This window comes from Monocercomonoides exilis (genome assembly GCF_001643675.1).
Source record: "Monocercomonoides exilis strain PA203 chromosome Unknown scaffold25-1336746, whole genome shotgun sequence".
In the NCBI taxonomy this organism is placed as follows: Eukaryota; Preaxostyla; order Oxymonadida; family Polymastigidae; genus Monocercomonoides; species Monocercomonoides exilis.
Genome location: NW_027150570.1, coordinates 317,402 through 333,798, shown reverse-complemented (window position 1 = coordinate 333,798; position 16,397 = coordinate 317,402). Strand labels below are relative to the sequence as shown.

The 16,397-nt window shown below is 38.8% G+C and overlaps 1 protein-coding gene across 1 annotated transcript; it reads left to right on the top strand.

The window, feature by feature from the left end:
* Positions 1-156: 156 nt before the first annotated feature.
* Positions 157-12,994, top strand: MONOS_12613 (uncharacterized protein; the record flags this gene model as incomplete). The annotated part of the gene is made up of 3 exons (XM_067865247.1): positions 157-300; positions 363-462; positions 573-12,994. 3 exons carry the CDS (start codon positions 157-159, stop codon positions 12,191-12,193), a joined length of 11,865 nt encoding a protein of 3,954 aa, XP_067726526.1. The 3' UTR covers positions 12,194-12,994.
* Positions 12,995-16,397: the final 3,403 nt, after the last annotated feature.

Sequence of the window (16,397 nt, the reverse complement as noted above, 5' to 3'; positions counted from 1 at the left end):
CATTAATACATTGTTTTTGAAAAGAAAAATGATTTTTGAAGATATATTTATTTCTGTTTCATTGTTTTTTTCATTGTGCACTCCATCACCTAGAAAAATATATTCCCATATTAATAATTGAACAACAATAGTTGTATTTTTTGTTTGTCTTTTTTCATGGAGTCATGCGAGCTCACTGCTCGTCAAATTACCGAAATCAATTTAAATGATTTATTTCAATTTTCCGAGTTAAAGTCGCTTCAAAATCAGTTTCAATCTGTAACAACAAGAAATAATTCATATGGACTTTCAGAATTTCAAGTTTGTGCAAAAATATAATTGAATTAATTTCCTAAATTGAATTTTTATTTCTGATTAATAAGTTTGTGGAAGCAGTGGAAACAGTTTTGGGAAAGGATAAACTTTCAGAAAATGATATTGCTCTTTTATATCGAAAAATTGATGCAGAATGCATTGGGCAAGGTTTAAATTTTTATATCACTTAACAACGCATGTGCAGCTTTTCTTTCTTTCTTTCTCTTTCTCAATCTATTTTTCCACCAAAATATTATGTTGATTTATTTTTTTTTTAGTCGGATGGGATGATTTTGCATCATACTTTATTGCACAAATAAAGTTATCTGGAATTGGTTCTGAACGAAAAGAGTCCCTATATCGAGCAGATCCAGAGTACCTTGCGCATGCATCATCGTATTTACAGCTTCATGATGAATCGATTACTGCGATTCTTTCCATCCCAAACTTCAAAATGTTTATATCAACTGCAAACGATGGCCTTCTGAAAGTTTGGGACCCATCTTTTTCGACACCTCTGCAAACGATCGACCACACAGCCAAAACAGAGCTGTTTCAGCTCATCGTCACCAAAGACCCTCTCCACAAGGTGCGAATGAAAGAGGCCTCGCTCATGGAAGCCACAAGAGAATGGGCGAACGACAAGCCACTCGACGCAGAAGCAGAAAAAAAAAGGCTGCGCGCACGGCAGCTGGATCGAATCCTGGGAAAGGCGTTTGGCTCTTCCTCTGAAAGGGACGAAGGCTCGGAAAAATTGCCAAGTTTGCAGAGCCAGAACTTGAAAGCAGGTGAGTCTTTGAGTCAGCATGAGGTTAATTCGAAGGCGGAGGCCACAACGGCATCAACATCATCAGCATTAGCTACTAAACAGAAAGAAGAAAACAATAACAATAGCAAAAATATCAAAGAAAAAAAAGAAAATAATGATAATGATAAAGAAGAAGACGACAACCTTTCAATCATTCCACACTGCAAAACAAAAGCAGACACATTCATTTTAAAGCGATGCTCAAAACATCACATTTCTGACACTGCCAGCACCGCTGCCAAAGGCAATGCTTCTCTTTCAATTAAATCTTCTTCTTCTTCTTCTTCTTCTTCTTCTTCTCTTTCTTCTCTTTCTCCTCTTTCTCCTTCATCATCATCATTTTCTTCTTCTTCCTCCAAATCCTTCCACCGCAAAAGCTCTTCCTCCTCCTCTTCCTCTTCTCATCCACCAGATGCTGAATCTCAGCTGGAAGGCGCAAAAAGATGTGTCAAAGCAGTCGAAAAAACACATTCTTTGTGGGTAACGTGTATGTGTCTTCTTCCCCCTCTGATTTCGAAGGAGGAGCTGATACGAGCAGAAGAGAAGAGGAAGATGAAGGAGATGCAAATGGCAGCATTGGCAGAGGCCACGGGGAAGAGGAAGGGGAGAGGAGGGAAGAAGAAGAAGGAGAAGGAGAAGAAAGAGGAAAAGGAAAAGAGGGAGAAGAAAGAGAAGAAGGAAGAAGGGGAAAAGAAAGAAAAGAAAGAGAAAGGAGAGGGAAAAGATGACAAAGATGGAAAAGAGGAGGAGGAAGAAGAAGAAGAAGACTCAGAATCAGAATCAGAATCAGAAAAACAAAAAAAGAAGCAAAATTCTAATCTTCCTCTTCCTCTTCCTCTCTCTCTTTCTCTCCCTTCCTCCACCTTCATCGCAGTTGGTTCGAGTGATGGCCATGTGACATTTTATGAGGTGCCTTCCTTCAAAGCAGTTGGACAATTGAAGAATTTGAGCTCAGCTCCCACTGCAATGTGCTGTGTGCCTCTGTCTTGTCTGGGGAATGTGACAGCAAATCCATCGGTGATTAGAGCGGATGAGGCAGTGAAGAATAAAGAGATGAAGGAGATGAAGGAGAAGATGATGAATATTGGACAAGGAGAAGGAAATACTGCAACTTTTTCTTCTTCTTCTTCTTCTTCTGCTTACTCATCTGTTTATTCCTCTCCTTATTCTTCTTCTCCTGCCACCTCCAGAGAAATTAACACAGGAACTAGCACACCTTCTCCTTTCTCCTCTCGTTTTTCGCTCCACCAACGCGCAAGCAGCACAAATAGCATGTCTTCTCTTTCTCTCTATCCTTCTTCTTCCTCCTCCTCGTCCTCCTCCTCATCTTCCACTTCTTCCTCCTTCCTTCCTCACCCTCTCTCTTCCCCTCTTCACTCTCACCTTCCCCTTCACTCTCAATCTAACCGTTTTCCCTTCTCTCTCCCTCTCCCTCTCCCCCAGCTCCGCTCCACCCCTCCTCTTGCCTCCTCCCACCCCCTCCTCTGCATTGGCGAGCACAGCGGAGAAATCGAAGTGGTTGCCCTGACAAAGGAAATCGTGAGAAGAGTCACAGATTTCGCCCTCTGCCGGCAAGAAGCGTCGCTTTTTGCGATTTTCGGGAAGGAGCCGATGCCGAGAAAGGACTTGCAAGAGAAGAAAAGAGGAGAAATGAACTGGATTGGGCAGATTCAGCAGTCAACGCTGGGAAGAAGCGCAATGCTGACACCAGCTGCGGATGAGGAAACGCTGTTTGGAGGACTGGAGGAGAAGAAGGAGAAGGAGAAGGAAGAGAAGGAAGATGAAGAAGGAGAAAGAAGAGAAGGAGAAAGAGAAGGAGGGAAAGGAGAAGGAAATAGAAGTGGAAGGTTTGATGTTACAACACCTTCTTCTTCTTCTTCTTCTTCTTCTTCTTCTTCTTCTCTTTCTTCTCTTTCTTCTCCTATCCGAACAGAAAATGCTTCAAAAAACAAAACAGAAGTAAACATTCCAATCACAATTGTTTCTTCTTCTTCATTCCCTTCTTCTTCTTCATATTCCTCCACTTTTTATTATCCTTCTTCTTTTTCCTCCTCTTCTTTTTCTCTTTCTTCCTCTTCTCCTTCTCCTCAACCACCTCGTTTCCGCTCAAAAACCACTGATCCTTCCACTTCCAATAAATTTTCCTCTTTCTCCTCTTCTTCTTTCTATGCCTCTTCTTCCTCCTCTTCCTTCTCCTCTTCTCCTCGCAAACTTCATTTTGCCTCCAAAATCGAATATGATGGCTTGCTTACTGACAGAATAGAACGAAAATTACTTCAACAAACAATTTCTTCTTCTTCTTCTTCCTCCTCCTCCTCTTCTTCTTCTTTCTCTTCTTCTTCTTCTCTTGGTGATTCCTCTTCTGCTTCAGCCAATGTGTCAATTTTGGATTTGCTAAGAAGACAAGGAGCAAAATATTTAGCTTCTTCTTCTTCTTCTTCTTCTTCGCCAATGGCAAAGAAAGGGAAGATGAGGAAGGACATGAGAAATGCTAATAATAATAATAATAATCCAGATGGATATAATTTCAACTATTCAACTTATTCTTCCTCTTCCTCTTCCTCTTCTTCTTCCTCTTCTTCCTCCTCTTCCTCTTTTTCTCCTTCCTCTCCTTCCTCTTCCCTTTCTCAAACTCCTTCTTCCCATTCAAACATCTCCAAATATTCTCCTTCTCGTCTTTCTCCTTCTCGTTCATCTCCTTCTCGTTCATCTCCTTCTCCTCTTTATTCTCCTTCTCGCTTTTCCCCTTCTTCCTCTTCCTCTTCTTCTTCTTCTCGTTCTCGTTCTCAATCCGAAATCAAACGCCCAAAAAGAATAACACGAGAAGAATGGGCGTCTGAAGCGAATTTCTATCTTCCTCCTTTGACTTCACAAATTTTCAATGAAAACAGAAAATTTGTATCAAAACTGGAGATGTTGAATGTGCCACAGGTGATGGATGCGAAGGAAGTGGGAGGAGGAAGAGAAGGAGAAAGAGGAGAAGGAGAGGGAGAAAGAGAAGGAAGAGAAAGAGGAAGAGGAGGAGAAGAGAAAGAGGAGAAAGTTGATGCAAACGTTGTTTCATCATCAACTCCTTCTTCTTATGCTTCTTCTTCTCCTTCTCCTTCCTCTTCTTCCTCTCCAAGAAATCTTTTCTCTTCTCCTCGTTCGCTTCATTCCGAAACTGCTTCAATTTCATCTGAAAGCAAAGAAAAAGATGAAGAAAAAGGATTTATTTCTCCTTCTTCTCAAATGGATGAAATGGAAATGAAGCAAAATAAATCAAATAGATTAACATCTGTTGGAGAGGAAGAAGAAGAGGAAAGAAGAGAAAAAGAATTAGGAAAACAAGGAATTGAATCAAATAACATACAAGATTTAGATTCATCATCATCATCATCTTCTTCTTCTCCTTCTTCTCCCTCAAAACTTCAAACCACTCATCCTTCTGTTCCTTCTCTTCGAATGGACAAATTGCATTCTCCAGTCAATCAGCACAAAAACCAGCCGATTTCAACCTCTTCTTTGAGAATAACTAACAAAAATTCACTTTTTGCACCTGCACCTTCTTCTTCATCTTCCTCCTCTTCTTCTTCTGCCATTCACTCAAATCAAAATTCATCAACAGAACAACAAGAAGGGTTGAGTCAAGATTCGTCGTCATCTTCTTCTTCTCTTTCTCCTTCATCATCATCATCATCATCATCATCATCATCATCTTCTTCTTCTTCTTCTCACAATCCATCTGAACCCTCCTCTCAAATTGCTCTTGTCCAATTCTCTGGAAGCGATTCTTCATCTCGTTCTTCTTCTCTTTCTCCTCCTGTTTTCAATCACAATCATCATCATCCTCTTCTTCCTCATCCTCTTCATCAACGCACTCCAAGTCAAGACAGCATCGCTCCTTTTCCTTTTCTTTCTTCTTCTTCTTCTTCTCAATCAACTCCTTCTGATTTATCTCCAATCCAAACAAACAGAACTCTTTCTTCCATTTCATCTTATCCCTATTCTTCTTCCTTTTCCCCCTCTTCCTCTTCCTCTTCTTCCTCTTCCTCTATTTCTCCCTTCTCTTTCTCTCGCCCTCCTCTTTCCTCTCTTTCTTCTTCTCCTCCTCCTCACCTCTCTTCCTCTTTCAACCAATCAAACCCCCCAAAACGCATCTTCCGCCCAAGCGAAGGCAGTTTGTGCTCCAAAATCCATTCAGGACCCATCACCACACTCGAATTCATTGCTGAGCTGGGCTGCCTTGTTTCTGGCTCGTTGGACAACTCTGTTCGGTTTGTGAATCCTGAGACGCTTGAAGAGATTGCAGCTATAAACCCTTCTGCTCCTCCTGATACATCGCTCATCACACAGGAAGAGAGAGAAGGGAAAATATCACAAGTAGCCATGAAAGCGAATCTTTCGCAGTTGAATTCGTCGTTTGGCGCGACGAATGGGCAGATGAATGGACTGTGGAAGCAAGGGTCGTCAGGGCTGAGAGGAGGAGGGAAGGGAAAAGGTGGAGGGAAAGGAGGAGGAAAAGGAGGAAAAGGAGGAAAAGGAGGAAAAGCAGAAGCAGAAGCAGAAGAAGAAGAAGAAGGAACAATTGGAGCAATGCAATCGATGCAACCTATGCCTCCATCAACCTTATCAACTGTTACTAGTTCTGCTCTGGCGAATGTCTCATCTCCTCTTTCGCAATCCCGTTTCTCTCTCTCTTCTTCTCCTCCTTCTACTGACAGAAACATTCAAACCTCCCCTTCCACTTTATCTTCTTCTTCCCAGTTTCCTTCTCCTCTCCTTTCTTCCTCCTCCTCCTCTTCTTCCTCCTCATCTTCCTCTCCTCCTCCTCCTCTTCTCAATCCCAATGGCCACAGCCGAGGCGTGCTAACTGTTGCTTGGTGCCCACGTGCCCATCAGCTCGCAACAGCCGGCTTCGATTTGTGTGTGAAGCTGTGGAATCCGAACAGCCTCAGATTCATTGGCGAGCTGAGAGGGCATACAGCTCCGATTGTGGCGTGTATTGAGGATTGTTCACGTGCACAGGAGGAGGAGGAGGAGGGAGAGGGAGAGAAGGAGGAGATGATGAGAAAGATGAGGAAGAAGAATAGTAATAATAACAAGAAAACGAATTCGAACGAGAAAAGCTATTATTATTCGAATTCTTCTGATTCACATTCATTGTCACATACATCAAGCACATCAAGCGCATCCTCATCTTCATCATTATCCTCCATCCATCTCTTGTCGTTGGCATTGGATTGCACTGTGAGGGTGTGGGACGTGCGATCGCAGAGCTGCATTCAGATTGTCAGTGCAATCGACACAGCCACAGGGAGCATGGTGAATTGCATGGCTTTTGTGAGAAACGAGAGTCAGAATCGTTCGAAGGGGTATTTGACAGATGGAGGAAGAGGAGGAAGAGGAAATGGAGGAGTAGGAAGAGGTGCAAGCACAAATAGCTCAGAAATGATCGGTTCATCTGGAACCAGTCTGAACTCACTGCATTCTTCTGATGAGGCAACCAATGATGCCTCAGGCCCTGCCATTCTGATGGGCAGCCAGCGGCTGTTCAGCTGGCGCCCTGTTGTTCTCTCTGATCAGAACGCACTCTCACACACATGCAACTTGGTGTCCTCACTCCACAGCTCTGCCTTTTTTGAGGTGGTGACAGTCGACAAAGAAGGGCACGTGTGTGTCTGGCGCGATGTGGATGGGCGCATCGTGTTCAAATACAAGCTCCCGCACAAAGAAGTCATCTCTGCTGCCACTCTGGATGTGAGTGGGCGCAGACTCATCACAGGCTCCTGCGACGGAGTCATCTTCACCACACACCTGCACACGGGGAGAGTGCTGGGTGAGGTATTTCCGATTCCTCAGCCGCGGAGCGAGGTGCATCAGCTCATTCATTGCTCATTGCCGTCTGGACAGAGAGCCATCTTCCACGTTGGACAGAACCGTATTGTGCACATGTGTGATGATCCTATTCGCCCTCCTGGCTTTCGCTTTGAGTCGATGATCGACCCGAAAATCGGAGAAAAAGACGACAGATTGATTGGGAAGGAGATTGTGTCGATGTTTTCGTCGGCGAGTGCGGGAGGAGGGATTGATGGAAGTGGCAGTGGAGGAGGAGGAGGAGGTGGTGGTGGTGGAGGCATTAGCGATGGACTGAGGATGGCAATGCTGAAGAGGAAGTGCAAAGGAAGAGGTGGAGGTTACACTTCTTCAGCTTCTTCGTCTCTTTTGGGGTTTGGCAGTGCAGCAAAGGGAGAAAGCGGAGAATCTTCTTCTGGTTTTAACTTTGACGACTTTGAGATTCCGGACTCGTTTGTGCAGCCATCCGGCTGGAAGGAGCAGAAGAAGAAAGAAGCGAAGATGAATGCACACGCAATGGACTTCTGTGCATCGTCGAAGCTTCTTCACTCGCTGAAGAGCCATCGACACGGAGCAGATGTCATTTCAGTGGCGTTTGCGAAGCCTGCGTTGTTGGCTTCAGCATCGGTGGATGGGACAGTTGTGCTGTGGAATACGGATTCGGGTTTTGCAAGGTCAGCGTTCAAAGCAGCAGGGAAGAGGCTGGGGAAGAGGGTGGAAAAGAGGGTGGAGAGCAAAGGAGGGAGTGGGAAGAAGGAAGATGGGAGAAAGGAAGAGGAAGAGAATGAGGAAGAGGAAGAGGAAGGAGAAGGAGAAGAACAAGATGTGGAAGAGAATACAAAAGGGAATGAAGGTGAATGTTATATTGGAGATAAGGAAGAGGATGAAAGAAACAAAGCATTGAATCCAACTTCAGTGACAATCATGAACGAAAGAGGAAAGATTAATGATGATTCATTTTCTTCACAATCGTTGTTTACACTTCAATCAACGCCAAAACCGAAAACTCCATTGAAGCAAACGTTTTCAGCTGCAAGCTCACCATTAGGTTTTTCATCAACATCAACATCATCATCTTCTTCTTTCCTCTCTGAATCTTCACAAGCATCCAATTTTGCGCAATCCCTTGAATCTCCTTCAAAAAGACAAGCAAATTCTCCACTGAGAACAGAAAGCTCATTAAAAACAGTTCGAAAAGAGTGGAATTTCGAAGAAAACGCTGAAGAAGATGACAAAGAGGAAAAGCAAAGAGAGAAAGAAATGAACCAGAAAGGGAAAATTGACTGGAGATCTTCTTCTCAAAGCGAAAAACAAGCTATTTCATCTCAAACATCCGATTTGCAAGCACAAAAACAAAGCAAAGAATTAACTGGTTTGTCGTTTGTTCAGTTGGAAATGACATTAAAGTCAAATGAAAGGAAAAGTTCTCCATTGAGAAGGAGGTTAACACCAGAAAAGAATGAAGTTGAGAGTGCAAAGATGGATGTGGAACGAAATGTGACAACAGCATCAGGAGGAAAAGGAGGGGAACAGTTGATTATTCAATCGAATTCTTCTTCTTCTTCTTCTTTGTCTCCATTATTATCAACTTCCTCCTCTTCCTCTTCTTCTTCTTCTTCTTCTTCCCCTCTCCCCTCTCCCCCCAATCCCCCTCCTTTCATCACAAAACCCCTCGCTTCCAAGCCAGACACCCGCAGCATCACCTTCTGCTCTTTCATTCCTTCTCTCCTCTGTGTCAACGGCCCTCTCCTTGCCACGTTCGGTTTGGATGGCCATTTCCGCCTGTGGGACGTGTTTGCGAGCAGATGTGTGGGCGATTTTGACACAGAAATCAAAGAGAATGCAATTGTGTGTATGAGCAACATTGAGATGAAGGATGTGGATGAAAAAGTTGTGGTGAAGAGGAAAAACGGATGGAGGCAGGTTCAGCAGATGCTGCTGCAGAGGCAGAAGATGCTGGCACAAACACTGCTGAATATACAAAACATGCAAAATACTCAAAATTTGCTAAGTCAGCAAGGTCAACTGCAATCGCAATCTCAATCACAATCAGAACACATCCAACAGACTTTCACTGTTCCTTCAGCTGTTCCTTCTCCATTGTTACACTCACAATTGCCTCAGCCTTCAAATTCTTCTTCCTCCTCCTCCTCCTCTTCTTCTTCTTCATTCTCTTCCCCTTTCATAACCTCTTCCTCCTCTTCATCTTCCTTCACTTCTCTTCCTCCTTATGCCCTCTCTCAATTGCGTCAAGAAGACATCCCCTCAGATGTTCTATACCCTTCTTGCTCCACTCCTTACCTCTCTCTCATCCTCTCCATCATTTCTGTCTCAGGAAATGTGATGATATTCGATTTGATTGAACTTCTGAATTATTCTCTTTTCCCTCCTTCCCTCTTTCTTTCCATTAAGGCACTGGAAAACGCAATATCAGCTGCTGCTTCTTCTTCCTCTTCTTCTTCTTATTCAAGCAATGGAGGGCTTTTGCGAACACCTTCTCTTTCTCGGCAGATGTCGAGGCCTCGTCTTCTGTCTGCAATGCCGATGAAGGAGAAGCAGCAAATAACTTCACGTTCATCTTCTCCTTTGACAGGGAAGAAGAATGTGGAAGAAGAAGAAAGAGAAAGAGAAAGAGAAAGAGAAAGAGAACATAGAGAAAGAGAAAAAGGAGAAGGAGAAGGAAGGGAAATACAGATTCGAATGCAAAGTCAAAGGAAAAAAGAGGAAAGTGATTTTTCAGTGTGTTCAGAAGCAAACAAGAATATCATTTCAACATATTCAAAAATTGATGGGAAAGAGAATTTTGATGAGGTAAAAAAGGAGCAAATGCTAACTCCAACAACAAAAGAGAAGACTTCTGCAACTTTTCTGACTGATGAGATGAATTATTCAGAGTTGGAATTAACTCTGCCTCGAAGAAAGCAAAGCAACTTATCATCATCACCTTCTTCTTCTCCTTTGTCATCAGCATATTCTTCTTCGTCTTCAATAACAACAACAACAACAACCATTACACCAACAACTTCTTCTTCCTCCTCTTCTTCTTCTGTTTTATCCTCCACATCACCTCTTTCCTATGTCCACTCTTCTCTTTCTCAATCCACCTCACAACAGCCAACACGAAACACTTCACATCTTTCTTCTTCCTCTTCCTCTTCTTCTTCACCTTTCTCCTCTAATAACTCAACAACAACAACAACAACAACAAACTTACAACCTGCCACTTCAACTCCTTCTTTGACACCTCACCTTCCTCCTTCCTCTTCCTCCTCCTCTTCTTCTTCCTCATCTTCATCTGTTCCTTCCTCACCATCTTCAAATTCTTCTTCTTCCTCTTCTTCTTCTCTCCATCCCTCTCCACCTCTCAACGCACATCCTGTTTCTGCTCTTCCTTTTCTCAAGTTCCACTGGAAAGGAATGTACAACTTCTACGACGCTTTTCTCGTTCTCCACCCTGAACTCACTTCTTCTGCCTCCTCTTTTTCTCCTCCTCTTTCTTCTTCCTCTTCTTCTTCTTCTTTAAATGATAATCCAAACCCTTCCTCATCCTCTACTCCTTCCCCTTCTCCTTCTCCTTCCCCAACTTCTTCTTCTTCCTCAATCGAACTCGAAAGATCCTCCAAAATGAAGAAGAAATCCAGCGCTGCTTCTGCTTCTCTTGCTGCTTCGCGTGCGAAAGCTGCTGCCTCCTTCACCATCACCCCGTTCACCACACACGAACACGAAGTCACTTCTGCTTTGTTTGTGCCTTCGATTGCGCCTCCAACTGTGTTTGAGCACAAAGAGAACCTGCAAACATCAGCTTTTGCGCTGTCGACGGGCAGAATTGCGACTCCACCTCGCTCTCCTGCTGGCTCATTGACTTCACCATCTGCTGCAACTCCTGCTTCTTCTTCTTCTTCTTCTTCTCCTTCAAATTCCTTTACAAATACTTCTTCTCTTAATAATCAATCATCTTCTTCTTCTACAACAACTTCTTCTTCTTCCCCCTTTTCCTCCTCTCTCCCTCTCCTCCACCCCTTTTCCCCGCACAAAACTGCCCCTCCTTTTCTCCTCCTCACCTTCAGCAAGCACAGTGCCTTGTTCACTTTAGACGGAGCCTTTCTCGGAACATACGGTGTTCCTGTAATGCCACAGCAGGCTTCGTTGGATTTGACAAATTTGGCTTTGAAACAGAACTATGTGGAGATGTGCAGGTTGAATTGGGGGAAAGCAGAGGGGAATAGGGGAGGGGGCGATGATGGGAAAGGATTGGGAAAAGAGTATAATACTTTGTTATCATCATCTTCTTCATCTACCTCTTCTTCTTCTTCCATTTCTATGCTTCCCTTCTCTCCTTCCTCAAATCCTCCTTCTTCCACACAGAACACGAAAAAGAAAAGGCAGACAAGTTATTCTTTGTTCTCTCATTACACTTCCTTCTTCGATGGCCTTTCTCCAATTCTCCCTCCCATCCCGATTTCAAAACCAGATGCTCCAAGAAACGCTACAAAACTCAGCGAAAATCAAACAAATGCGCTTTCTTCTTCTTCCTCTTCTTCTTCTTCTTCTTTTCATTCCGATCCGCATTTCCTCTCTCCGCAAACAGATATTTCCCTTCCAGCGTCATCACCAATGAACGCCAGCGCCAAAGCCACCTTCAGCCCACTCTGTGCATCGAATGATAAACAGACACATTCTCCCATTGGCAGCCCTCAGCTGTTGAATTCTGGTTCAATTCATTACAATAATAGCAATAATAATAATAACAACAATAATAATTATAAACAGATTAAAGCACTTTCTCGCACAATGAAGGAGACAGGTGTTGGAAAACAGACACAGAAAATGAGTAAAGGAAAGCAGGCGATGGAAGAGAGCAAGGTGGGAATCGCAGGAGTTGAGATGGATGCAGATTCAAAGAGAGAAGGGATAAGTCATTCTTCTTCTTCTTCTTCTTATTCTTATTCTTCTTCTATTTCTTCTTATTCTCCAACTTCTCTTGCATCATCTGAGCTATCTTCTCCAAGTCAAATGATCACCACAGAGCTAATCCTCAGCCTGCAGCTAAAACACAGCCAGTTAGCCAAGCAATCAACTGCAAGCCGGCAAAAGAATGGAACACAAACAGAACAACAAAGCTGTTATTTACCTTCAGAAGCTGCTGTGAAGGATGAAAAAGGGATGTTTAAATTTCCCAGATCGCTCAATGGAACACGAGTGGCTGGCATAAGAGGAGGAAAGGGGCTGATGGATTATTCAGTGGAAAGCAAGTGAATTCTATGAAAGAAATAGAGAAGGAATTTAATTTGAAAGAGGGGAAAAAATCTTTAAAAAATAAATAAAATAAAATAAAATAAAATAAAATAAAATAAAATAAAAGCATAATAAAGCGAAAAGAGATACAGAAATTTTCATTTTTTTGAAGTCTAATTTTTGACAATGAAAAAAATGATGTTTTTGAAATTCTTTGTGTGAAAAAATTTTGCAGCATTTGATTGATTTTTGAAACCAAAATTATACAATATATTTTTTCAGAAATCTTATTTTTATGAATTTTCTATACTCGATGCTTGTTTAATTCTCTTTTTATGGTTCTAATTCAGACAATTTGAGTTTGAATTTTTAAATTCATTTTCATCAGGAATTTTATTTCTGTTTTGTTTGCATAGTGGGATATTTTTTTTGTTTGTTTCTTAAGGCTTTCATTTAGCTTAAACATCTTTTTTTAAAACATTATTTATTATTCAATCTCAATAATCTTACACTTACCAAATTTGTTTGCACATAAATCACTTATAGGATTTTTTTTTTTTAATTTTTTGCAGTTTTTAACTCAGTTACAACATAAAACTAACGTTTAATATCCTTGTTAGGCTAGCTGGAATTGTTATCACAGAGTGAATTCAAAAATGAACACCTGGGTGATTATTTTTAAAATCATATCTTTTTTCGGTCTGTTAATCATTACGAAAATTCATTATCATTTGTTAAATATTTTTCATTCAAATTCAAAGTGAATAAATATCCTTTCAAAAGTTATTATTTGATTGGAAAAAATAGAAGAGGCTTCATGGAATAGATTCTGAACTTTTCATTGTTCATTGATAAATATGGGTGATTATTTTTGAAGTCATATTATTTCATTCAAAAATTTCGGTACAAAAATATTTCTTGAATATCAATAAACAAAAATCGAAAAGAAAAAAGGCTTATTGAATACATTTTTATCTTTGATTTAGAATAACCATTCGTTATTTAAAACAATTATCATGCTTCTTTTCTTTTGAAAAAAAATTTCTTTCGAAAAACTGACAATCTTTGAAAAATCAACACCCCGAAAAAAGATATGATTTCAAAAATTATCACCCATATTCTTAATGAATATTCAAACCGAAATTTTTGACAAAACAAATATGATTATTTTTCTAATAACACATGGTTGATCCTTAACCTCTGTGTCATGACAAAAGAAAATTGAAATAGAGACAAAATGGCCGACAAGATATTTGTGATTTGTCAAAAATGGTCATTTATAACGATTTCACAATTTTTAATTACTACAATAATTAATTTGTGAATATATAAAAAACAATTCTGATTATTTTGAAAAAATCAAATTTCAAATTAAAAACGTTCAAGTTCCCAACATATATTTTTTGACAGGAAATATTAGTTGAGGAATTATTTTGTCACAATTTGTCAGTGACAGTCACTGACTGTCACTGACAAAAGAGAAAAAATAGCCAGATGTTGCAGATGCTATCAACAAATTTTTTCCTAAGCTCCTTGTTATACTTTTTAAAGATTTCACTATCATTCGTATTATTTTGTTTTTATTTAATTATATATATATATATATATATACACTACTCATCAGAATAATGTGATCCTGATGAAGTTTCTTTATTTTTTTTACAAATAAAGCATAAGTCAAAAGCGAAAATATATCGATCAGTAAATAACAAAATGACATTTAAGATTTATCAGTTTTTGTTTATAAAAAAAGACTTGATCAATATAAAAAAACGTTTATTTTTATATTTTGCAGGAAATTATTTTCAAAAAAATGTGATCCGGAAAAAAAGGTTAATTTGCGAATGATAAAAGTATTAATACAAAAAAAGAAATAATACACAAACAAAACAAAATGACAAGAATTACAAAGGGCTCGATTCAAAAGAAAATACATATACTGCGCGATCAAGGAAAAGGAAGAAACGAAATTGCTCGTATATTGAATATTTCAGTCAATACTGCAAAAAAGTACTTGAAAACAAACCATATTCAATCAAAACGGCTTGTCAGACGCAAACTCGGAAGGCCACTTATTCTTACGCCTGCTCTGTTGAGAAAAGCTAAAAAAGAATCAAAATGCATGAAAATTCGAAGAGCCAGAGATCTAACCGATTATCTTGGTGTGAATTGCAGCAATTCCACTGCTCATCGACTATTGCGCTTAATTAATAGAAAATATACTAAGAGAAAAATCAAACCTTATTTATCAAAGAATGCTTGTGAGAAGAGAAACGAATTTGCGGAAAAACATTTAAGGGATGATGAATTATGGGAACTTACGATCTTCGCAGATGAAAAAAAATTCAATTTATTTGGACCAGATAATACAAGAATGGAATGGATTGAAAAAGATAATGAGGAAATTTTCGATCATCAAAGTCAGAATAAACATGAAAAAATAAATATATGGGCTGCAGTGGGTTTTAATTTCAAATCACCAATCGTTTTTGTCAGTGAAACAATGAATTCTGAGGAATATTGTCGTATTTTGAAATTTTCATTAATTCCTTATGCACGCAAGCGATTCAAAAATTATTGGAGATTTATCCACGATAATTCACCAATTCATCGATCTTTAAATGTGCAAAATGTTATCAAAGATTTTTCAATAACCAGCGTAGAATGGCCTCCTTATTCTCCAGATTTAAATATCATCGAAAATGTGTGGAGCATTTTATCTAGGATAGTTTTCAAAGATGGAAAACCAAAGAAAAATGTGAATGAGCTGAAACAATCAATTTTGGATGCCTGGAATGAAATTGAAATGGATATAATAAATAAACTTGTTCATTCGATGTAAAAACGCCTTAAAACAGTTATTTTAAATGAAGGAGGATCAATCAACTATTAATATATTTTTATTATGTTATTGGCATTAATTTTTGAAATTTAACTTTTTTTTGAAAATTCAGATCACATATTTTTGACAAATAATTTTTTCTATTTTCAGGAAAATCGTTCTTTTTTTATTGTTTTTGAAAAGAGAAAAAAAATTATCACTATTGCAAAGCATTAACGTGTTTGATAATAATAATAATTGAATGTGATTTTTTTTCTTTCATTACTGTTGCTTCATATTTTCAATTTTTGTAAGTGGATCAGTTATTTTTGATTGTCAGTGTATATATATTTTATTTTTTATTTTTTTTTTTTGTGACAGACATATGGGTTATTCTTTTTGAAAAGTCGCAAACGTTTTATTTTCAAATAAATCAAAATTTTCACATTTTGCTCAAATTTCTGTTTCCACTCACGAATCTTCTTTGGAACGAGTGAAATGGCATAATTCAGAAATAGATACAACATAAGTGAAGTTTGGAGTATGTTCACTTAAATATGAGCAAAATATGAAATTTTTGATTTTCTTGAAAATTAAACATTTGCGTCTTTTCAAAAAGAATTACCCATATGTTTTCATAACTTGTCACGTCACAGAGGCATAGTTGATCCTTTTTTTAAATCATGTTTTCGTTCGAGTTTTGATCAAAAATTTAATCTCAATGGGATTTTTTGTAAAATTAGTTTCTTCATAATAACATCATGAAAAATATGTATTATCAGTTAAAGAATAATGTTTCAAAATTTCATTGTGGTAATATTTTCGATCAAAACTCGAACGAATGTTTGATTTCAAAAAGTATCAGCCACATATTTTTCCATGATTTTTGAAACAAATCTATCAAATTTGACCACAATGCTAATTATTGAATATTGGAAATTTTATTGCTGCAATTTGTTTGAAGGCGATTTTTGTCAAATCGATTAAAAGAATTTTCTGAAAATTTTTAAATTGAATTGAAACAGTTTTTTATTCATTTTTTTTTTTTTGAAATAAATAACACGTCAAATGAGAAATATTTTTTAAAAGTTCATTTTCCAGTTTTGCAAAACTTATTTTCATAAGATTATTTTCGAAAAAAAGTCGATTTCAAGTTCGTGTTTATTACGAAGAATATATGAAAAAAGATATAATTTCTAAATGTACTTCTTTTTTAATAAATACGAAAGATTATTATTTCTTATAACACAATTCGATGAATAATAAGATAAAGAAATATTTTAATTATTAGCAGAAAGAAGAAATGTTAATTGACAAAAAAAAGAAAAAGAAAAAGAAAAAGAAAAGAAAAGAAAAGAAAAGAAAAGAAAAGAAAAGATAACCTTAACATTTTTTGTGGTTAAT